Below are 25,140 nucleotides of genomic sequence, written 5' to 3'. Positions count from 1 at the left end.
CTGCTTCACTTACAGTGCAATTCTGAGCAGAGTTACATCCTTCTAAGCCAGTGGTTCCCAACCTTTTTTTGACCAGGGACCACTAGGACTTTTTTGTTCGGTGCAGGGACTCCAAGGTTCAAAATAAAAAATTCAGAGAATTTGAAAATAAACTTTAATCATAACTGTTAGTTAAACATCAAACTTAGAATAATATTTGAATATATTTTTATAATAGAGAACTTTTAATTGAAAATATTAATTTATTATGGGTTTATAATTTTGTTTCGTGGACCTTAATTTAGTTCTCGCGGCCCACCGGGGGTCCGCGGACCCCCGGTTGGGAACCAGTGTTCTAAGCCCATTGACATTCATCGATTTAGATGAGTGTAACTTTGCTTAGGATTGCACTGTTAGTTTCTGCTGGCGGCAACAAGTGAAGTGAAGAAACCGCCAGGCCTTAATTTATGCTGCAGAGTAGGAAGGAGCTGTCCAATTAATCTGAAACCTACCTGGCTGCCTCAGAATACCTCTCCAAGCATCGGAACACAGCGGCTTGGCGAAGGTGGTTTCGGAAATAGGCAGGGTTCAGGATAATGCTCCTTGGGAAACAGCAAACAAATATGCAAGTCAAAGCTCAAAACGAAATACTGTCAAAAGATCATTTGACACTAGGGTTGCCAACTTCCAGGTAATAGCTGGAGATTTCTCGCTATTACAACTGATCTCCAGCAGATAGAGATCAGTTCACCTGGAGAAAATGGTCGCTTTGGCAATTGGACTCCATGGCATGGAAGTCTCTCCCTTCCCCAAACCCCGCCCTCTTCAGGCTCCGCCCCAAAAATCTCCAGGTATTTCCCAATGCAGAGCTGGCAACCCTATTTGACACCCATTTCTGGATAGCATGCAGCCTGAATGTCTGCTCTGTAGTAGTGGTTCTATGAAGACAGCATTTTTTTCCAATACCCAACTATGAATTATCACATCTTCTCTCTTGACAGTTGATAGACGAACAGACGTTATTAAACAGCCATTAAAGCTGTGTCAAAAACGTAATTTAATTCATAGTCTCGCCTGTTATGGAAGTGGCATTTAAAGCCTTTGAGAGCATATGTATACTGCATTTAGTGAGAATATAAAATCAGCAAGACACTGCATAGGATTGTAATAATGCCTTTTGTTATCTGTCATCTGCAGTTTTGAGTTGTGATAATGAGCACACATTATACATGCAGAAATCAACAAGATAAAGCCGTAGGCCAAAGGAATGGTTCCAGTTGTGCAACTGAAATCTTTTATTTTTTTTTACTGACACATCTGATAATTATATCTCGATAAGAAGACCTGACACCAGTTTTAATCTCCTCTGAGCAAATGAAGCTGCCCTGTCCTGGATAAGACCATTGGTCTATCAAGGTAAGTTCTCTGACCAGCAGCTGCTCTCTGGGGTCTCAGACATAGGTCTTTCACTAGGGTTTCCAGCTCCGAGTTAAGGAGATACCTGGAGATTTTGGGGGTGGAGCCTGAGGAGGGCAGGGTTTGAAGAGGAGAGGGACCTCAGTGGGGTATAATGCCATAGAGTTCACCTTCCAAAGTGGCCATTTTCTCCAGGTGAACTGATCTCTATCGGCTGGAGATCGGTTGTAATAGCGGGAGATCTCCAATCACCACTTGGATGTTGGCAACTCAACCTTTTACGCCATCTTCTACCTGATCATTTTAACTGAAGATGGCAGGGATTGAACCTGGGAACCTTCTGAATGCAAATCAGTTGTTCTACCACTGAGCTTTGGATCCACCCCTTTGAAACACTAAACACTCAGAGCTCCTGTGCCAGATTGAGGTAGAGGGACAAATTTCAGCCAAGGTCCAAGAACTAGCTTTGGGTTCATTTGTTTTTAAGGGTGCAATGTGGAAAACGGTCTATGAAAGACGGGCCTATGGAAGAAGGCTTTATAATGATAATAATATTTGTATTAAAATATTATAACCTTACCTTTTGGTATAAAATTCAATCTGACTTGCACAATAAGGTCACGATTAAAATATTATCAGGAATGCACTAAGATCCTGAAGAACACATCAAAACAGCATTCCAGTAATGGAAACAGAATATCTTGCAGAACAGAATAGAATAACCACCACCAGCAGCAGCATGAACAACAACAAAACTCCCAGAGCATCCCAGGATAATAAAAGCCACCCAAACTCAGAATGAATAAACAGAACCCAAAGGGTCAATGACAAACCATGGTCTGATACTCCACAAACAAACTGGGGGATGCTTGGGCTCGCATACCTCCCCCCCTTCCCTTATGCCTGGCCAGCTAGACTTCTGCTTTTGTGGGAAACCACAGCTTGTCACAATGCCTGAACTCCATGTAATGGCTTGCATTCTTTCCTGCATGCCAAGATTTCAAATCATGTTTTAACCATGGTTTGTGTCACAACCCTCGGCCTCAAGCGAAAGAATAAGCAGCCTGTAGCCCTCAAGGAAGCCTACATCAGTTCAGCACTGACTGGACCATGGTGACCCACCCAGCTGGGCAGACAAGCTTGTAACCAAAGACAAAGTAGTCCCAGCGGCATCCAAATGGTGTTGGCATTTTAAGCTGAGCTCGCTCGGAGCGTTAACACTTTAACAAGCTGGATGATCACTGAGACTGTTGCAAAAGATTTTAAAGATGATCGTTGCTTCAGCAAACTGTAGTGAACAGTTGATAATAGCTATATTGATTTTTCTCTCCCACCCAGGCTATTGGCTGTATCACAGCTAAGCAATAGCACGGAGCAGGGGGGGGGGGGAATCAATCATTTTCTGGTAGTTAGATGTACATTTTCTACTCTTAGGCTGCAATCCTTAGTATACTTACCTAGGAGCAAGCCCCACTGAATAAAGTGGGATTTAGTGCTGAGTAAACATGTACAAGATTGCATCTGCTAGAGTATTCTGATAAGCATGTACACACACACACACACACACACACACACAAGACTGAGTTATAGCAAATCTCACAAAATTAGTTTTCAGGTTTTTCCGTTTTCAACCTGAATCCTCCCTAATCTTAAGAAGATCTACTCTACCTTTTTCTATCTCTGAGTTTTGTACTAAAGAACATGATATCCTGCAGGTACTTTTAATACCTGCAGGAAGTATCTCACTTGCTAGATGCAGAGATCTGTGAACCACCTTTGATAGTTTCAGGGCTTATCCAGACAATCACTCAACACTTGCCCTGACCACATGTTATCTTTGGCAGGAAAGCCTTGGAAGGTTTTAATGAAAAGCAATAGTCCAACATGTAGTCTGTGTGTAATGATAGGCTTTGGTATGAAAGGACTGAGTTTACCTCTTCCAGCCAGTGTGGCGTAGTGCCTAAGAGCGGTGGACTCTTAGTGCCTAAGAGCGGATCTCTCAAACCCTGGAGATCCGGGTTTGATTCCCCACTCCTCCACATGAGCAGTGGATGCTAATCTGGTGAACCGGGTTGGTTTCTCTACTTCTACACATTAAGCCTGCTGGGTGACCTTGGGCTAGTCACAGTTCTCTCAGAACTCTCTCAGCTCCACCTAACTCACAAGGTGTCTGTTGTGGGGAGAGGAAGGGGAGATTTTAAATTGGATTGATTTTCCTTAAAAGGTAGAGAAAGTAGGCATATAAAAACAAATTCTTCTTCTTCTTCTTCTTCTTCTTCTTCTTCGTGTTATTTTGTGTAAGCTTTTGCCCCTAATTTTTCTCCCACCAAGAATAAACTTCTGAACTCTGGCAAGTTGAACCACAAACTGCACAACCAATCTCTTGTTCCAAGATGCTAACCCAAAATGTATACCAGTAACTGGCTCCATCTAGTTTAACTGCAGATAATCCTCCAGCCTGTTGGCCACCATTACACTGGGAACTCTTCATTTCCTCAGCTATAATCTCCAAGTTTTTTATTCCTTAGCCAACGTCTGACTTGGTTTTGGGGTGGGGCTCTTGGACCCCAAAATTCCAGGGTTCCCATGTAATACAGACTCGCTTCTCTTGGCAGTTTTTTTTTTTTAAGTGCTATATCCCTGGAGCTCTGATTTAAAATGTCCTACCTAGTTAATCAGGAAAATATTTGAATGCTTCTTCTATTTTAAATTTTTTTAATTAACCCCATTAAAGCTTGCTTAACTGTCTACATAAAAGCACACATGCCCATCTGTCTATATTCTCTTGAACTGCTTTACCGCCATGGGTGGGAGAAACACCATTTAAAAATTCCAACACAGAGAGAGAGATATTAAGCTGGATTCAGCCCCTTTGTGGCCACCAACCTCAGAGAAATTCCTTCAAATGCCAACTATCATGTTCCAGAGTCTGGATATCTCAGAGAGAAATTATGATTCAGAGGAGATCTCTATGGAGGTGGGTCAGCAGAAATTCACAGTTCTATGACATCTCCAATGACTGATGGCCATCAGTCCCTTGTAAGGTCACAGGAAAGAAGATAGGGGCCACACCTGGTGACCACCCAACAATGTCAGGGTGCTGCCCACTCAATGAAGCGGATTGGCAAGGCCATTAACGGCACACAGAAATAGCCTTCTACAAGATAAGGCCAAAAGAAATAACAACAGAACACTAAGGGTTGTCACCTATGACTCCCTAGCTCAACCCCGGCCAATGAACTATCAGTGAACTACAGCCCACCCTGGACAACAATAGCTCTCTCTTACAGGCCTTGGTTGGTGGATCTTTCCTTGCTTACAGAAATCTTCCCAATTTAAAACAGCTTCTTAGCAACAATGGGACACCTAACACAGACCAAAACCTAGGGACCACACCCTGCAAAAAACTCAGATGCCCATGGCGTTCTCATACCCAATCAAGGAAAACTATTATTTGACCTTAACAACATCAGCCATATTGTCTCTGGCTCACCCAGTTGCTCATCCTCCAGTGTGACATATGTTGTCACAAGGAGGGTTTTTTTTTGAGGGAGAGGAGGAACACTCTACATAGGATGGCCCAGGCTAGCCCAATCTCACCAGATCTCAGAAGTTAAGCAGGGTTGGCCCTGGTTAGTACTTGGGTGGGAGACCACAGAGGATGTAAAGGGTGGCTACACAGGGGCAGGTAATGGCGAACCATCTCTGAACATGTCTTGCCTTGAAAACCCAATGGGATTACCATACGTTGGCTGTGGCTTGATGGCATTTCAAAGAGAGACTCTATCATGAAGCTGCTAAATCAGAATTCATCAAGAAATGTGGTTGCATTTCCTGAGGATGGAACAAGAGTTGGCAATTCCTCAACCATTGCAGGTGTTATCCTGCCTAACAAAACTGGATTAGTGGCATTATCTCCAATTACAACTGTTGCAAATGGTATGCACTTTTCTTGGTCACATCTGAATTTAACATAATTATGTCACAACTTCTGCTTGCTGCATTTTATGGCCCCTGCCATTTACAACTCTCCACCCTTGTTTGTATATAAATCTCTTCCAAGTGAGGGCCCACCTCATGCATCTGAGCCCGGCTTAGGCTGGGAAGGGCAGGATATAAATTTAAATAAGATAATATAGTAAATTAATTAATTAATCAATCAGATGAAGTGGGGTCTAGCCCAACAAAGCTTAAGTTAAAATAATGCGCTTTTTAAAAATGGCGCATTAAGACTCCTGTTTATTTTTGCTACACCAGAGTAACATGGTGACCCATCTGGAAATTAACTTCTTGTTAAACTTGTTAAACTTCTTGTTAAGCTTGGAGTCTCAGTATGAGTGCTCACTTTTTTATTATTAACTATGATTTTAAAATATATATACTTATTAATAAATGCATGAGTTCATTTTATCTCAGACAATTGTTGGAGCAACTTCCATCGATCCTGGGAATTTGCACTGGAGCTGTCCCAGATCCTGACCTGCCTGAGTCAGCCATGGTTATTGGAAACCTCGAGTCTTGCTTCTGGGTTTGTGCTCTTCCTCCCCTAGGCCTAGTTCAGCACTGAGGGAACTCAAAGCATTCTGAAACTGGACACCTATGACTACACTGCAGAGCAGAAAGCCTTGAGAAGCCTTGAGAAGACAGCTTCAGTAACATGCAACAGCCAGAAAGTCCCAGGTCTTTTATGCATGGGAGTTTTCCCTGGGGTTTGATGCTCGCTCAACCCACACTTTTCTGTTGTAAATCCTAAAAATGCTATGCACCAGCAAAATCACCAGCTGAAATCCGGAAGCATCTGACTCCCCCATCCCTTGAAAATGCTGCTTTGTAATTGGCTGTAGTACTTACTGTGAGAAAAACGTCCAGTTCCCCTCTCCCCCACCCCGACAGAAACCCAAGTGCAGTGTTTTAAATAGTTTCACAAAAAAGAGCTCTTTGGAAGGAATGGGGTGGGAGGTGGGGGAGAAATTCAAGTGTCATTTTAAAACGCTTCGGCTTTATTTGCTTCGGCTTAATATTTGGCTTTAATTAAACCCGAAAGAAGCCGAAAAGGCCTTTTCTGGGTTTATTTTCAGTTCGGGTTTATAGATATGCACAACCCTATTCCTTATAATCAGAGGTATGGTCAGAGTCTACAACAGTGGATACTTTTTTTGTTAGCAGTGCAGTGACTTTGGGATGGCCACCCACTTGCCCCTTTCTTATCAACATGTTAATGGCTGCTAAAATAGCTCTTTTAAATAGGATCCACACTTCAGGGGTTGCTTGACTTTTTTATGTGCTACCCCACTGAATTCTGAACCTTAACTACCTTTAGTGCAGCTTATAACCAATTTTGTTATGTCGGTTTGTATTTCTCCCCCCCTTGCTGGTGTCGGTTACACGTTTGGTGCTTTGTATTCTTTTAATTTTTGTAAGCCATCCTGGAGATTCAGTATAGGATGGATGGTAGGGTTGCCAGCTCCGGGTTGGGAAATACTTGGAGATTTTGGGGGTGGAGCATGAGGAGGGCAGGGTTTGGGGAGGAGAGGGGCTTCAATGCCATAGAGTCCATTTTGCCAAAGCAGCCATTTTCTCCAGGGGAACTGATCTCTATCGGCTGGAGATCAGTTGTAATAGCGGGAGGTCTCCAGCCACCACCTGGAGGCTGTCAACTCTAATGGAAAGACAGGGTATAAATCCAGAAGAACATATGAAGCTACTTATTCTGAATCAGACCATTGGTCCATCTAGGTTGAGTCTGACTGGCAGCAGTTCTCCAAGGTCTCAGATCATGATATTTCACATCCCCTGCCTGATCCTCTTTAGCTAGAGATGCTGGGAGCTGAGGGTGACTGCCAGTTGGAACAGACAATACTGTCCTTGATAGAACAATGATCAGACTTGGTATAAGCCAGCTTGATGCATTCATCTGGGCCCTGTCACAACTTGCATCATGATGGTGGATGCTGGCTGTGCTGATGCCGTCCAGCCTTCGAGTATAAGAATACTCCAAGGCTGGACGGCAATAAGAAGCCCCAAGATCTTTTTTCTAGTGGTACTCAGGCCATGCCCTCCCCTCCCCCACAAGTGAGGCCCCACTGAAGGCTATGGAAACACGATTATTCAATTGAGATTTGAAGAATGGACCTTGCTACTGAGAAGAAAACAAGAAGGAAGATGGATCATCTTTAGGGGGAAAAATGGGTGTGATGCAAACAGAGGTTAAAAATAAAAACTAACTACCAAGGCAGAGCAGATGGAGTGTCCATCTGGCTGTGTGGGAGATGGCCAGGAAATGAACAGTCAGAACAAGTACATGTTGCAAAAAGCTACTAGTGCCTAAATCTAGGCCAGCTACACAAAGAATGTCAAAAGCCTGAAAGGTGGAGAAAATGACTCCGGGGACAGCTTAGTCAGAGCTGATTTACACACAAAAAATATGCATTGTGATTCCCCCCCCCCCCCCCGGTCTTCACATCTTGCCTGGTAAAATTAGCAACCTGCACACAAGCATTGGAGGGTCCTTCTAGTCTAGCATCCAGTTTCCGGCAGCTTCTGGGAAACCCAGAGGCAAGAACTGAAATCAAGGGCCTTCTTTTGTTATCGACCTGAAAGTGCCATTTAACTATTATGGCTAATAGCTATTGATGGACCTTTCCTTTGCAAATTTGCCTAATCCGCTTTTCAAGCTGCCTGAGCCAATGGCCATCACTGTATCTCATGGCAGCAAATTCCATAAGTCGATTATGCATGGCGTGAAGAAGTGTTTTCTTTTGTCTGTCCAGAATCCTCTGCCAATCAGTCTAATTGGATGTCCCCAAGTCCTGGTGTTATGAGAGAAGGAGAAAACTTTTCTTTATCCCGTTTCTTCAGTGATTCATAATTTTACATATCTCCCCTCTCCCAAAGTAAAAATGCTCCAGATACTTTAGGCTCTACTCATAGGAGAGCTGAAAAGAAACAACAGTACACTAAACAGGAGATGAATCTTGGAACTGAGAGATCTACCCTTGGTGTGCCCTAAAATTTGAAACTGAATGTCAACATGCCTAAGAATTGATGACCTAAAAAGTAAGGCAAGAGCCCTAACAGACAATGCTCATCAATAACGGAGTCATACCCTAAAGAAAAAGCTTAAAAGGCTTGATTGACAGATCTGTTGGATGAAAAGGAGCCATGAATGCCATGGCCAAGACTGAGGAGAAGCATACTCTTGTTTGAGGTGTGTGAGCAATCAGATCTTCTTCCAACTTCTCTCCACCCGTTAAAAATCCTTCCCCTTGTCCCTCCATCTCTTGGCATCAAGGGTCAGCCATCCTAAACATATTCTCCTCCATTTTCTATGTAGGAATTTAATCAGTGAAACCTTACCACTCTTTCCCCTTCCTGGAGTAATGGTTAAGAGCGGTGGTTTGGAATGGTGGACTCTAATCTGGAGAACCGGGTTTGATTCCCCACTTCTCCACATGAGTGGCAGACACTAATCTGGTGAACCGGATTGGTTTCCCCACTTCTACACATGAAGCCTGCTGGGTGACCTTGGGCCAGTCACAGCTCTCTCAGAGCTCTCTCAGCCCCACTTACCCCACAGGGTGTCTGTTGTGGGGAAAGGAAAGGAGGGCAATTGTAAGCCAGTTTGAGTCTCCTTGAAGGTACAGAAAAGTGGGGCATAATCTTTGGCCATTTATGCATGGGAAGTTTTGCTTTGGATTTGCCACTCTGTAGATGCACATTTTTCCCATTCAAGTTCTCAAAACTCTGCTTGGGGGCTTATTTTTGAGTTTTGAGAACTTGGATGGGAAAAATGTGCTTCTACAGAGCGGCAAATCCAAGGCAAAACCTCCCATGCATAAATGGCCTTCTTCTTACTGTATTTGAAAAATCCAAAGCAATTTGGGAGTCTTTGAAAGTGCTGATCTCATGTTTTCTAAGCAGCTACCACTGAAATCAGGAATGGGCAAGGAAGTAAATTATGAATGTACCAGTTTGCTAAATGCATGCACCTTGTTTTACTAAAAATCTTCATCCATCTCAGAGTGGCCTGTTCTTTCTTAAATGTTATCTGAACCTTGTGAAGGGAGAAGTTGTGGCATCTCAGATTCTCTTTAGAGAATGAACCCTGAACAGGCACTGGATCAAAAAAAAAATCTTTACAAACTTCCAGTGAATTCATTGACGACATCAACCATTCATTCTTTCATTCATTCTCTCAATGACCTGCTGTTACATTATGCACAGAGATTAGGAACACTAAGTTTGCCATAAATGCGTACAACAGTCAAACATACTATGTTTGAAGGTGTTGATTAGATGCAAGTTGATCACCTGACCTGTTCAGTTTTTGCTGAACTGCTGTGAATGCCTGCCAAAGAAGTTTGCATGGGGTTTTCACAAAATTACGCATGCACAAAGAACCCTGCTGATTCAAACTGATCGGCAGCCATTAGCATCACTAAGGACTCCTTAGGATTTATTGAAATGCAGTATTTACTTATGACTGATGTATATGATTTGTGACAGATCTAATTGTCCTACTTAAACAATTGACTGCTGAATGGAACAGTCAAGCAGGAAGGACGGGGTGGCAGTAGATCGCGATCAGGCCGTGTGAGAATGGGCATCCATGAAAAGCCAACCATGTCGCACTGCATAGTTAGGAAGCAACCGAACAAAACCTGACAAAATGATTGACGATCTATCAAGCCAATCCTGGAAAAACCAGGTCCCTGTTCGCAACCGGCAAACAGGATGCAAGCTGAACCGGTGGGTGTGCAAGTATCCCCAACAGAGAAACTTCGACACGCGCTCACCCACGGATTTTAATTAAGCAAAATAGCCAGTAAAACTTTGCATTGTGAATATTAGACTTGTCAATGTGTGATACCACCCTTCCGCCGTTCGTAAATGGCTGCGCCAAAGTAAACACCAAATAGATTTTCATTTATTTTTCATCTTCTCTGTAATCTAAAGACTGTCCTGTAAATGCCTCCAGTAAATCACTCGGTCAGTTTCCCCTCAACCAAACAGCCTGTAAGTAATACAGTATATCAACTCATTTTTTGACGTTTTCATTTTTCCCCTCCTTGACATCCTCTCAGAAAGCCTTCAAAATAATATGGTGTTGGCCCTATTATCTTTCCTTCAATTTGCAAAAAAAAAAAAAAAGAAGCAGGGGTGTACCCAGACATCAGCTCTCCGCAAGAAAAGCCATCAGTGCCCATGAATAAAGAATGTTCATATTAAGACCATCATTTTCTTTGTATGGTCCTCTGTTCAGCTTCACTGGCCAACTCCAGGGAAATAGATGCGGCAAGAAAAACCAAGGTGCTATCTGAAAATTTATTCCAAAATGTCAGTGGTCTCCAGTTCTCCTAGGGTTGCCAAGTGCCAGGTGGTGGCGGGCAAACCCCCGCCAATCCACCTGGCTGCCCACTAACCAGCTGAGGGTTGGCAGGCAACACGTGCATGCCCGCCTGCCCATGGTGCCACGTCACTTCCAGTTTACACCTGGAAGTGCCGCATCGCAAGGGGCTGTTTACCACTCAAACGCCAGTTTACCACTCAAAACTGCCCAGCAGAAGTGGTGTGATCGCATTGATGAAGCCGCGCGTGCGCGTAATCTCACCTCACCTCCACCCGAAAAACCTCCCTCCGGAGGAGGGGAGGGACCTGGTAAGCCTACGTTCTCCTCCCACTGCCCAAAGCAGAGATTCAGTCTTATTATAGTTCTTTTGGCCTGCAATGACTGCGTTGAGGAAAGACGGCCAATATCCAGGCTCTGGGGCAAAGAGCCAACATAGCATAGTGGTCATAATGGCTGGAGCAGGGGTGTTAAACATACAGCCTGGGGGCCAGATTTGGCCCCTTGAGAGCTCTTATCTGGCCTGCGAGCCAGCCGAGGCAGCCACCCCTCCCCCCCCCCGATCTGGGCTGGCAAGGCCTGGCCTGGCCTGACCAAGTGACATTGATATTATATCCTAGGGTTGCCAACCTCCAGGTACTAGCAGGAGTTCTCCTGCTATTACAACTGATCTCCAGCCGATAGAGATCAGTTCACCTGGAGAAAATGGCCGCTTTGGCAATTGGACTCTATGGCATTGAAGTCCCTCCCCTTCCCAAACCCCGCCCTCATCAGGCTCCACCTAAAAAAAACTCCTGCCAGTGGCAAGGAGGGACCTGGCAACCCTAGTTATATCCGGTCCTCGTAAAAAAATGAGTTCGACACCCCTTGCCTAGATCATCAGATTGGAACCTTTGGGCCCAGTCGCTGTCTCTCGGAGGCCCTGATCTGAATTGGACATGTAGCATGGCAGCCCCAGGAACTCTTGTTTTCCTCCCCTATGCCTTTTCAGGTATAGAAACAGCCCCCCGCGGTTGCTTTAGCGCTTGAAAAGGTGGGGGCAAGAGCTCTTGCCACACGGCCGATCTGGACCAGGGGTCTCGTGGCATTTTTGAAAAAAAATAACAACAGCAACTGCTTCTTAAACAGTGTAAGTGGCCACAAGATGGACCCGTGGCTGGCCATTATGTTTAGTTTGGCTTGCAGCCTAATCCACCTCACAGGATTGTTGTGAGGATAAAAATGGAGGAGGGGAAAAATCGTATGTGCCTCCCTGAGCTCCTTGGAGGAAAGGAAAGATAAAAAATGTAAAAAATAAATAATAAAACATAAAGTAATCCTCCAACACCTGCTACCTGAGATCTTTCCCCTAGGATGTTTACAGCCCGGAATCTTTCAGACTAATTTTATATTAATTTTACAAATATATAGGACTGGATTATTTTTTGTTATGTTCGTATCATTTAAGTATTGTAATTTTAGCCTTATTTTGTCTACATGTCTTCCTATTTATCATACAATTCTGTGATCCTGTTTTATTTTATGGTCTATAACCATAAATAAATATTTGACTGATTTACCTGGAGATTGAACCTGGGACCTCTGGCATGCAAAGCCCAATCCAATTAACTATGACCTCATCATGGTTAGGAGTTTGAGGCACGATTTCAGGTAAGGCAGTGGTCTGGTCCCCTGACCCCAGTTTTGCAGGATACGTATTTTGATTTTGTTGTCTATGACCACCATTTTTGACCTCTAGGGTCCTCAAAATACCTTACATCATAAAACAAAGGAATACAACAACATTGAAAACCACAACTGAAAATTAACTACAAAGAAAGAACACAGATCCTTTCCTAAACAACACCTTACTTTCCTAAACCCACAACACAGAGGGTAACTTCAGAAAGGGAGGCTGTAGCTGAAGAGGCCAGGAGTGCTACTAGTGATTTCCATCATTAGAATATCGGGGGCCTCTTTTTACTCCCGTTTCCCATGTGAGCAATGGGCAGTGGCAAAATGTTGACTCCACAAAAAGAGAAGAAGAGTTGATTTTTATATGCTGACTTTCTCTACCACTTAAGGAAGAATCAAACCGGCTTACAATCACCTTCCCTTCCCCTCCCCACAACAGACATGCGGTGAGGTAGGTGGGGCTGAGAGAGCTCTAAGAGAGCTGTGACTAGCCCAAGGTCTCCCAGGTGGCTTCATGTGGAGGAGTGGGGAAACCAACCCGGTTCACCAGATTAGCATCCGCAGCTCATGTGGAGGAGTGGGGAATCAAACCCGGTTCTCCAGATCAGACTCCACTGCTCCAAACCACCTCTCTTAACCACTACACCACGCTGGCTCTCAAAACTGATGAAGGGGGCAGGATTAAATAAGCAAACTGCCAGTTAGAGACCAAATGTATTTTTCACCCTTGGCGATCTTGTGCTCAGGATGCAGCGGACGACCTATTCTGAACTGCAAGCAAGCAGGGAAATCCATCCACCACCTCAGGATTTATTAGCTGTGGAAGGGAACAGGGAGATTGTTTTCCTTCCTTTCTTGCAAAATGAAAGGGGAACCTTGTCTCTGAGCTTCCAGTTGAGCCGGCGGAATTATTCCCAATGTGGGCAGACAGATTTTGCTTTCCCTGTCTTGCTCTTATAAGTACACAGCCAACTGATTTCCCTACTGAATAAGGACTAATTTCTCGACTGCTCAGACCTCGCTAACGTCTTTATAACAGTTGTCATTTCTAGGAGGAGATGTATCGCCACTTTTGTGAAACCTGTTTGGCTTTGCTTTAATCTTTCCGCTGCAGCTATAATTTCTATTCCACTGGGGGACAAAAATAATAATAAAAAAGCTTTCTCTGAGTCTTCCTGAGAACCGTCCCTCTCCAAGGAAGCAAGCTGAACTAGTCATTCACCGCACCGTCAGAATCAATGGGCGTTTGTACTTGCTGCGGCTTCAGTAAGAATAAAACCGTACGTAGAGATGCTATAGCAATCCAACATGTATTATTTCTGACACAGATATTATTGTTCTGCTCGTGTGGACAAGTATCCTGAGCCCTTCTGATGTCTAACTGATTTACTGTCCCTCAGTAAATAAATGAGTGTTTAAAATATTGTCGAAGGCTTTCACGGTCAGAGTTCATTGGTTCTTGTAGGTTATCCGGGCTGTGTGACCGTGGTCTTGGTATTTTCTTTCCTGATGTTTCTCCAACAGCTGTGTCAGGCATCTTCAGAGGAGTAACACTGAAGGAAAGTCTCTCAGTGTCAAGTGTGTAAGAAGAGTAATATATAGTCAGAAGGGGGTTGGGTTTGAGCTGAGTCATTGTCCTGCAAATTACCTTTAATACTTTGCAGGACAATGACTCAGCTCAAACCCAACCCACTTCTGACTATATATTACTCTTCCTACACACTTGACACTGAGAGACACTGTCCTTCAGTGTTACTCCTCTGAAGATGCCTGCCACAGCTGCGGGCGAAACGTCAGGAAAGAAAATACCAAGACCACGGTCACACAGCCCGGATAAGCTACAAGAACAAATGAGTATTTGTCATGGCCCCCACGGAGCTGGCTCTGGACTCTGACTTGGAAGCCCCCCAAGCATAGGGTTGCCAACCTCCAGGTTAGGGTTGCCAGGTCCCTCTTCACCACCGGTGAGAGGTTTTTGGGGTGGAGCCTGAGGAGGGCAAGATTTTGGGAGAAGAGGGGCTTCAATGCCATAGAGTCCAATTGCCAAAGTGGCCATTTTCTCCAGGGGAACTGATGTCTATCGGCTGGAAATCAGTTGTAATAGCAGGAGATCTCCAGCTACTACCTGCAGGTTGGCAATCCTATTCCAGGTGGTGGCAACCCTTCTCCAGGTGGTGGCTGGAGATCTCCTGGAGATTAGTTCCCCTGGAGAAAATGGCTGCTTTGGCAATTGGACTCTATGGCATTGAAGTGTCCTCCCTCCCCAAACCACTAGGGTAGTCAGGTTCCCCTTCTCCGGCGGGAGGGAAAGATCGTGTGGCACTTCCGGGTGTAAACGCATCACAAGGGGCCTTTTACCACTCCAACTCCCAGTTGGAGTGGTAAAAGGCCCCTTGTGATGTGGCGCTTCTGGGTGTAAACCGGAAGTGACATGGCACGGCGGGCAGGCATGCATGCACGCATTGCTGGCTGACCTTCAGCTGGTAGACAGGCAGCCAGGTGGATTGGCAGGGGTTTGCCAGCCACATCTGGCACTTGGCAACCCTACAAACCATGCCCTCCTCAGGATCCACCCCCAAAACACCAGGTATTTGCCAATCTGGAGCTGGCAACCCTATCCAAGGAGGAGCCTGAGGAGCCAGAAACATTGGCTGAGGGAGAGCAGGGAACTCCAGAAGACCCCTGTGGAGCAGATGCCCTTGGCCCATCTGCTCCAGAGCTTGCCCCCAAGGAACCTGCAGTTGGAGTTTCTCCTCTAGGTCCTGGGGTAACTAAGTGCCAGTCCAGGACCCCATCCACAAGCCCATCAAAATCTGGCTCCACCCAGCAAGTGTGGAGGAAGCAGCGAGATTGTGATGAGATAGCCCAGCGAAGGCTCAGTGCAGGGCTGGCAGTCCGTCCTCCATCTCCTGGGCCAGATCATGGTGGATGTAATCCTTTGCAGGATCTCCTGCTATTGCAACTGATCTCCAGCTGATAGAGATCAGTTCCCCTGGAGAAAATGGCCGCTTTGGCAATTGGACTCTATGGCATTGAAGTCCCTCCCCTCCCCAAACCCCGCTCTCCTCAAGCTCCGCCCCAACAACCTCCCTCTGGTGGCAAAGAGGGACCTGGCAACCCTAGGTATACAGTCATAAAATTATGGGATGAGGATCTCTAAGCACACAGCCTGCGGTAACCAAGCTGGAAGGTGGTGTGACTGTTCCAAAAAGCCATTGCTGAACTGGTGGTGTGCCTGTGCTGAAACAGGGGAGGGGAGATTTACACCAATGCAGCATGGGGTTTTGTGGGTCACACCTAGGGTTGCCAACCTCCAGGTTCTAGCTGGAGATCTCCTGCTATTACAACTGATCTCCAGCCGATGGGGATCAGTTCATCTGGAGAAAATGGCCCCTCTGGCAATTGGACTCTATGGTATTGAAGTCCCTCCCCTCCCCAAACTCCTCCCTCCTCGGGCTCTGCCCCCCAAACCTCCCACTGGTGGCGAAGAGGGACCTGGCAACCCTAGTCACACTCTACTTTTGTGAACTAGAGCACAAACTCAGTTCATTTGTAATATGGTCAAGTCACATGTTGGCCAGTAGATATTTATCTCCAGCCTGCGTTGATATCACAGAGTAGTGCAATAAGGAAGGTTTTTTTCTCCTGCCACCTTAAAAATGCTTTTCATAAACCTGGGGATCTGAGTTACAGCACAATACAAGAACCAATACTGCTTTGAAACGAACGCATTCGAATCCCATCAGCATTGTGAAAGTCCCCGATGCTTTAACAATGATTTCACCTGAGCTCTACTTTAGCAGCCCTGCAATTTTTAACAGCAGAAGGGAGATGTTAGTGGACCTATTAATAAGAGGGATAATGTTTCTTTTTCATCAGACTTAACACAGAGAGGTGGCATGGCCCTATGAGGTGCACAGCGGGAATGCTTTTGTCCTTCATCCCAATCCATTAATTCGTGATTTAAGCTTCTATTGATTGACTGGATTGAAACTCACAGTGCTAATGTGAAGATTAACAGGGAGAACCCTCCTTCTAGGGTAGGCTGTCTGTTCATACATATGATCAAGAAATATAGGAAGGTATTATTTGTGTCTGGTTCACCGTTGGGCCCTCACCGTGCTTTGGAGACCTGCTGTAGCTCAGGACTGATTGCGAAGATTTTATGTTTAATGCAGATTTTTGTTAGGAAAGGGAACGCTGCAACATCAGTCCCAGCTTAATCTTATTGGCAAAGTGTAGCTTTTGACCTCAATAGGTTGGATCCCACGAGTTCAAGCAAAAGGTACTAGGGAGGGCAGAACTTTTCCTACCTTCCCCTTCCCACAGCTCCTCCCAGTAGGGTTGCCAACCTCCGGGTGGTGGCTGGAGATCTCCCACTATTACAACTGATCTCTAGGTGATAGAAATCAGATCCCCTGGAGAAAATAGCTGCTTTGGTAATTTGACTCTATGGCATTGAAGTCCCTTCCCGCTCCAAACCTTGCCCTCCTCAGACCCCACCCCCCAAATCTCCAGGTATTTCCTAACCTGGAGCTGGCAACCCCCCCTCCACCAAGATCCTTATGAAGTCAATGCTTGGGACTGAAAGATCATTCTTTACTTCATGTTTGTTGAAGTTATACACATCCTGAAATGCTGAACACATCTGGTCAGATTTTGGTCATTTTACATACTAACATCAACTTATGTACTAACATCAACTGTTATGTGTTGGTAATATTTGTAACTATGTTTGTGCTTTTTAGGAAACCTGATTTTTAAATACAATTGTGTACAATATATAATAAAAATAGATTTGTTGGTTGTTACATTAGATAGTGTTTAGCTCAACCCCTTTGGTTTTCCCTGAGTAGACATGCTTAGCATTGCTCTCTGAGTGTCAGGAGGTATAGGGAAATGCTGTGAGGAGTGGGAATTGAGTGAAATAGTTCCTTCTCCCTTTTGTGCTAATGGAAGGCTTGCTCTGCTGCACTATACTTTTGCTACCAGCTGAACAGAAAGATAGAAGGGATTTTTGTTTGACTCCCCCTCCTTACCGCTGCCCCTTTACCCCTTAGCCCTCAAGGCCCCCAAGCCCCAGTTTGTGCTTTTCAAGGGTCTTCGAGACAATGGAAAAGGCAGAAAAAATTAGGCTCCAATTAACTGGTTGGATCCAGGGCACAATTTCCACTTGTTATAGAGTTCTTGCACAAGCAGAAATGCAAGAAAAAGCGTGGTTGCCACTTGAGTAAAGTCACACCTATTGTATCCCCACTTGCGTTCCTGCTCGCACAAGATCTGGTGCAACCAATTAGTGTCACAATAATATATGTGGAGGGAAGTGCTGGGTGTTGCACAAAATCTTGCACAAGTGGAATTGTGCTGAGTCCATTTATGTTTCCGTTTGCACATTGCTGTTTCCAAGGCAATGCTTCCACAATTTTAAAGATAATTTACTATTAGGTTTTAGTCTGAAAAAGTTATGAGCTTTTTCTTTCTTTTTGGAGGGCTTGGGATAAAATGGTAAACAGTGGAAGGGCAAGGTATGTTTTTTTAAAACACACACACACACACACACACTTTCTTAGTATGAAGCCTGTAATGACTTCTTTGTAACTGAGTTCTTGGGTCAACATGTAGAGCAAACTCAACCCATCTGTCTTGCCATGTGCAGGGCTTCGGTGACAGCTCCCAAAGATGATCCAAATGTCATTTCCCCCTGATGTGTGGATCTCCTCGTTCAGCTTTCCTTAATTCCAATGGCTTTCCCAGTGTTACTGAGAAACCACCATGCTCTTTTACTAGAGAGGAATTCTCTGTGCATAAACACATTTTAAAAGAGGAACTGAGAGGTAGAAAGAAGGAGCGCTACGGAAAATGTGAGAGTACCACAACCTTGCACAAATTGGTTTCACTGGAAAATGTGTAATTCTCCAAACCCTGATTTTCCTGAAGAGTAGGATGACAACATGGCTGTCTTCTAAGTAAGTATCTGTCAGTGCAATCCTGATAGGGGGGTATGAAGGCAGTGTGAACCCTGTGGCAGTGAATGTTCCACTTGCGCCTCTTCCTTTCTTGCATGGTCCCAAGGCAAATCAAGGTTAAACAAGCCTGCAATTTGCATTTACAGAGGGACAGACATATGTGATCTTCATTACATTTTTTTTTTGCTCTTAGAGGGACACACCCAAGAAAGTTGGATGGTTTCATTTAGCCCTCTGAGGAGATTCTATTTTATCAAAGGCTATTTCAGCCTTGTGGATGATTCAAACAATCCAGCCAAAGTTAATCCCTTTTAAATGCCGCTAATTTCCATGACAGAAAATTTAGTTCTTTTATTGAAATCGTCGGGCAAATGTGCTTAAGTTTTGCAAGAGCATTCCCAGTCTGTCTTAATTTAGCCTGTTATGAATTATCATACGAACTACAGTTCTGCATTAGGCTGAACTTGTGGGTTCCTTACGGTTTTAAGCAAACCAATATCTGTTTTAATCAGTCCAGAGTTTTGAAAAAAAATGGGGGTTACTCATGGTGGGATAAAGTTTAGCTTGGCTACATTGTGCTGTGATTCATGTCCAAAAGTTTGCTCTCTGTATTTAATGAAAAATCTATCCATTAGTAGAATTAGTGGAATACTATGGTTTTGTCCAATCATAATTTCTCTGACTGCAAGCACTGCAATTTTTAATACAAAACTGATCAGCGAGTGACTTTTCCCCCAAATCATGGGAACAGGCTGATTCAGATATATGTTCTAAATTGTAAATAGTGACCTTTATCAGTATAAATCTTCTTCCTTGTAATAGCTTTTTGTATAAAGCACAATTTTGTTTATTAAAATTACCATCCTCCCTTTCCTTTTAAAAAAAAAGTCAACGTGAAGAAAAATATCATTTGAAGAATTTACTGCACACTGGTTTGTACTCTTGGATGCTTTTCATAATTGGTTTACAGAAGAAACAATTTTCTGGGTTTTCTTTTCTGGTATTTCTTTTCTTGATTTATGACTCCTGCCTTTTTTTCTTGGATGATTTAAGTGACAATTGTATACATTTTATCTTTCTGTTGTGATTGAATGTGGGTCCTGGCCTGTTTCGAGGGCAACAAGTAGGTGAAACATTTAAAAACAGATGTAAAATTCAAACATATTAAATAAATAATCATCCTAGGAACAACTAAGGAAACTTTGACCTGATCTAGCTCCAGGTACGCTAAGGCCTGGTACTCACAGTGCGATTTTTTCATGGGGAATGTCTCTCTGTGTTGAAGGGGAATTCTGACATTGATTGATACCCAGAATGCTATGCATGAACCAAAATAGTCAGAAGCAGCAATATACTCTTGAACCTTATAACACATCTTAGTTCTGTAACAACATCCTTGTATTAAAAACAACATCTGGATACAGTTAACGTTCCCTCATTACAGTAATAATACTTCCCAGAGGTCAACTCGACATTTCTGCCTTTGGTGAACTAGAATTGTGTCACTGGGGAAATACGAATATTCCTGGTTTCGCTCTGAGGTTTTGAAACAATGGAATGTTGTTTACATATGTCTATATAATGCTAAGTTGCCTACTACTGAGTTGAGAGAGACTCCAGTGATGACCCCCAGGTTGTCACCGCCTCTCTCCCTTTTGTAAATATAATTCCTTCTATCTGTTCTTCTATCCACTGCTGTTGTTTGATATTAAACATATCTTAATTCCAAAGTATCTCTGAGTCTATTTCTTAAAAACCAGCTCATTAAACCTGGAATTCCCCCACAGTGTAATGTCCTAGGCTGTATTTTATTTTTACTTATGTGTCTTGCCTTGCCTGCAATATGCATATTGTTTTGTTAGTTCAAATTTGTGCATGTGTTCATGACACAGCAGTCAGCCTGTCCAGCAATCAAGGTATCATTAGAGGCCTGGCAATAAGTGGGAGGCTTGGGGGACGTGGGGGCTTGGAGTGGCAGTGGACAACAGTGACATTGTCGCTGCAATGCATCCTGGCAGGTGACAGTCAAAAGCCTTGCTTAAGACCTGGATGTCACTGCACGCTTCTGTGGATCTGCGATGACATATGATATAGCAACTCAGTGGTCTCCAAACTTTCCTGACTCAGGACCTGCTGGGTTGCAAGTACATAACAGGAAGTCATGTTGATATCAGTCATATTACAGAAAAGGTGGAAGTTACAACCTCACCAGTGTCAAGACTAGGACCATGGGTAGACTAAGAGAGAGTTAAGACACAAAATACAAGCCAACACAAGGAGTTGTACTGTAGTAATGAACAAGCAATGGAGGAATTCTATGCATATACACTAGTATCTGTTCCTTCCAGAAGACAGCAAAATACATAGCTGCTCTATAGAGGTGTACAACCCATCATGTAGGGCTCCATGAGCCACCTGAGCAACCCAATCCATGGGTTGAAGGCAAATGTTGTGATTGTTACTTCTGTTACTTTACACAAGGGTAGGCCATTAGAATCATAGAGTTGGAAGGGACCACCAGGGCCATCAAGTCCAACCCCCTGCACAATGCAGGAAATTCACAACTACCTCCCCCCTCCACACCCCTAGTGACCAGAAGATGGCCAAGATGCCCTCCCTCTCATCATCTGCCTAAGGTCACAGAATCAGCATTGCTGACAGATGGCCATCTAACTTCTTCTTAAAAACCTCCAGGGAAGGAGAGCTTACCACCTCTCAAGGAAGCCTGTTTGAGAGCTAGTGTGGTGTAGTGGTTAAGAGTGTTGGACCAGTATCTGGAAGACCCAGGTGTGAATCCCCACCTGTGCCATGGAAGCTTCCAGAATGACCATGGGCTGATCACTTTTCCTCTGCCTAACCTACCTCACAGGGTTGTTGTGAGGATAAAAGGGAGGAGAGGAGAATGATGTAAGCCACTTTGGGTCCCCACTGGAGAGAAAGGTGGAAGTATAAATGAATTAAATAAACAAATAATAAATAAATTGTTCATATGGCCCTCTGGTTTATCGAAGTCTCAGAGGTATTTTCCAGCTATGCTGCCCTAGATTCTTTTAAACCAGGGACTAAACAGAGGGATGCTGCAAATATCACAGCGAACATGTTCAACTGTCTAACTCAACATGTTTGACGCTGATAGGGTCTGTTCGGTGGCACCAAATGACTCGAACACCTGCTGAACAGGTGTGCATCCAGTTCCCCCCTCAAAAAAAACCTGCACATGCATGAAAATACCCCCACTCCAAAGAAATCGGCAGCCATTAACATCACTAAGACGAACGCCGAACAGTAGGATTTAAAACACATCTTTTATTTGCCATTGATTTAACTATTGCCTGCACAGTGCAGTAGTGCAGCAAGCCTGGGAAAGCAGAATTCGATCAGGATACGGGAGAACGCGCATGTGGGGAAAGCTAATTGCGCTCTACTGTGCTGTTAGGAAGGAATATGGTGACGCAACCTGCTGAACAGCAGTGAACAAGTTGACGAAAAGACGAACACTCTACCAAAAAGTCGTCTTGCTGTTCACTTCCAGCGAATAGAATGGAAGCCGAATAGGAAGGGTTTCAAGCACCCCAAATTGAACCTGGAACCTCATGTGTGCAAACAAATGCCCTAACACTGAGCAACAGTCCCTGCCCAAATCCCAAACCGTGCTTTGCAAGTTATGTACAATGTTCTCCTTTTGCCATGTATCTCTCAGTCATGACCAAAGATTTCTGAGCAGTCTCAGTGTCCCTAAATCTCTAGTTTCCAGTGATGTGATTGTGATCAGCAGCAAAGCTATTGCTCATCTTTCTCATAGTGTTGCTTCTCAGTTCAATTTATAATACAGACCATGAAATAAATCTGCTCTTCCTTTGCTTGTCTCATTACAAAGAGAAAGTCTGCTGGAGCAGATACATTCATCACTCTGATAGATGTATATGAATTTATTCTATATTCATACATATTTGCCCCCCTCCCTTCACCCAGATTTATCTTCCAACTGGATGGTTCACATATGCACAAGCATCTTGTGGTTTAGGGCTGGATTAATATATCAGTATAACCCGCCTGCTTGCTTAGCCCACATCAAAATACCCATGTGGGGGGTTAACATTCAAACTGGGCATACACAAATTCAGATCAGTTCAGAGACTTTCTCTGAGAAACCGACTGCATGGCTTGCATACATGTGCACCTGATTTGACTGAACTCTTATCTGGATGTTTGGTGGTGGTGGTGGGTTGCAGGTTTACCTTGGACCAGACATACACTCTTAGCTTGACCTACCTCCCAGGGCTGTTGTGAGGATAAAATGGAGGGCAGCTAGGGAAATTTAGCTTGTGCTGCTTGGATTCTTCCTCAGTTCACAGCACTGGCTGCTACCACCGGAGGCAGGGAATGATTCGGTATAGTGGTGGCAGGACATGACGTAAGCTCTATGAGGTGTTATGGTGGGGGCAGGATGACCTCTACCCAGGGAGGGAAAGACTGGAACCAGCAGTATCCTCTTGCTGACAATTTGTTCCTGTCTTTTCCTGTTAAGAGCCAGCATATGAGTTCAGGACCAGCCCAGGATGTAGAGCTGCTATTTTGTTGTTTATTGGTTTGTGGTTTCTTTTCTTTTCTTTTTTTGGTTGTAAGCCCCTTTGGGTGACTTCAGGGAGAAAAGTGGGGTAAAAATAAATAAAGACACATGGCTGCCATTTTCTGCAGAAATCAAGTTTTTTTTGTAAAATCTACTTCTGCCCTATGTACAAAAATCTCTCAGATACACATGTACAAAAATCTCTCAGTTACACATGGCTGCCATTTTCTTCAGGGGTCACATGGTTTTGTAACATCTACTTCCGCCCTATGTAGAAAAATCTCTCAGATACACATGGCTGCCATTTTCTGCAGGGGTCATGTGCTTTGTAACATCTGTGTGTGTGTTAAGTGCCGTCAAGTCGCTTCCGTCTCATGGCGACCCTATGAATGAAAGTCCTCCAAAATGTCCTATCTTTGACAGCCCTGCTCAAATCCTGCAAATTGAAGGCTGTGGCTTCCTTTATTGAGTCCATCAATCTCTTGTTGGGTCTTCCTCTTTTCCTGTTGCCCTCAACTTTTCCTAGCATGACTGTCTTTTCCAGTGACTCTTGTCGTCTCATGACGTGACCAAAATATGACAGCCTCAGTTTAGTCATTTTAGCTTCTAGGGTCAGTTCAGGCTTGATTTGATCTAGAACCCACTGATTTGTTTTTTTGGCAGTCCATGGAATCCGTAACACTCTCTTCCAACACCACATTTCAAAGGAATCTATTTTCTTCCTATCAGCTTTCTTCACTGTCCAACTTTCACACCCATACATAGTAATAGGGAATACGATGGCATGAATTAATCTAGTCTTGGTGGCCAGTGACACATCCTTACACTTCAAAATCTTTTCTAGCTCCTTCATGGCTGCCCTTCCGAGTCTCAATCTCCTTCTGATTTCTTGGCTGCAGTCTCCCTTTTGGTTGATGGTGGAGCCAAGGAATAGAAAGTCTTGAACAATTTCAATTTCCTCATTGTCAACCTTAAAGTCGTGTAATTCTCCTGTAGTCATTACTTTTGTTTTCTTGATGTTCAGCTGTAGTCCTGCTTTGGCACTTTCTCTTTTAACTTTTAGCAGTAGTTGTTTCAAATCTTCACTATTTTCTGCCAATAATGTAGTGTCATCAGCATATCTCAAATTATTAATGTTCCTCCCTCCAATTTTCACCCCACCTTCATCTAAATCTAATCCAGCTTTCCTAATTATATGTTCTGCATATAGATTGAAGAGATAGGGAGATAAAATACATCCTTGTCTGACACCTTTGCCAATTGGACACCATTCCGTTTCTCCATATTCTGTTTTAACTGAGGCCTCTTGTCCAGAGTACAGGTTGTGCATTAAAACGATCAGATGTAGTGGCACACCCATTTCCTTTAAAACCAGCCATAGCTTTTCATGATCCACACAGTCAAAAGCTTTGCTGTAATCTATGAAACACAAGCTGATTTTCTTCTGAAATTCTCTCGTATGCTCCAGTAACCAGCGTATATTTGCAATATGATCTCTAGTGCCTCTTCCTTTTCTGAAACCAGCTTGAACATCAGGCATTTCTCGATCCATATATGGTAACAGCCTTTGCTGTAAGATTTTGAGCATCACTTTACTTGCATGAGAAATTAATGCGATGGTCCGATGGTTGCTGCAGTCTTTGATATCTCCTTTCTTGGGAATTGGAATGTAAATGGATCGTTTCCAGTCTGTGGGCCATTGTTTTGTTTTCCATATCTGTTGGCATATTCTTGTCAAGATTTTGATGGACTCTGTTTCTGTGGCTTGGAATAGCTCTATTGATATCCCATCTACTCCTGGTGATTTGTTTCTCCCGATTGCTCTCAATGCAGCTTTTACTTCACTTTCTAAAACTGTAGGTTCTTCTTCAAAAGATTCTTCTTGGAAAGAATCTTTTATTCTTTCATCTCTTTTGTATAGTTCTTCGGTGTATTGTTCCCACCTTTTCTTTATTTTGTCCTGTTCAGTTAATGTATTTCCATGCTGATCTTTCAGCACACCTAACCTTGCTTTAAATTTCCCTTTGATTTCTTGGATCTTGTGGAACAGATCTCTTGTTCTTCCTTTTTTGTTGTTCTCTTCTATTTCTTTACACTGGTTATTATAATAGGTCTCTTTGTCTCTACGTACGAGTCGCTGGAACATTGCACTTAGACTTTTGATTCTATTTCTGTTACCTTCTACTTTT

General features: G+C 43.8%; 1 protein-coding gene across 1 annotated transcript in view; it reads right to left on the bottom strand.

Annotated features, from left to right (window-relative positions):
• The window catches only part of SPATA16 (spermatogenesis associated 16), a 171,165-nt gene that overhangs the window by 86,533 nt on the left and 59,492 nt on the right, over positions 1 to 25,140 (bottom strand). The window contains exon 3 of the mRNA XM_056850184.1: positions 492 to 581. Within this exon, the coding sequence (XP_056706162.1) occupies positions 492 to 581 (90 nt within the window). The remainder of the gene's footprint in view (positions 1 to 491; positions 582 to 25,140) is intronic.

The sequence above is a fragment of the Euleptes europaea genome, chromosome 5, assembly GCF_029931775.1.
Source record: "Euleptes europaea isolate rEulEur1 chromosome 5, rEulEur1.hap1, whole genome shotgun sequence".
In the NCBI taxonomy this organism is placed as follows: Eukaryota; Metazoa; Chordata; class Lepidosauria; order Squamata; family Sphaerodactylidae; genus Euleptes; species Euleptes europaea.
The sequence above is the reverse complement of the archived record's forward strand: the minus strand, read 5'-3'. Positions and strand labels throughout refer to the sequence as shown.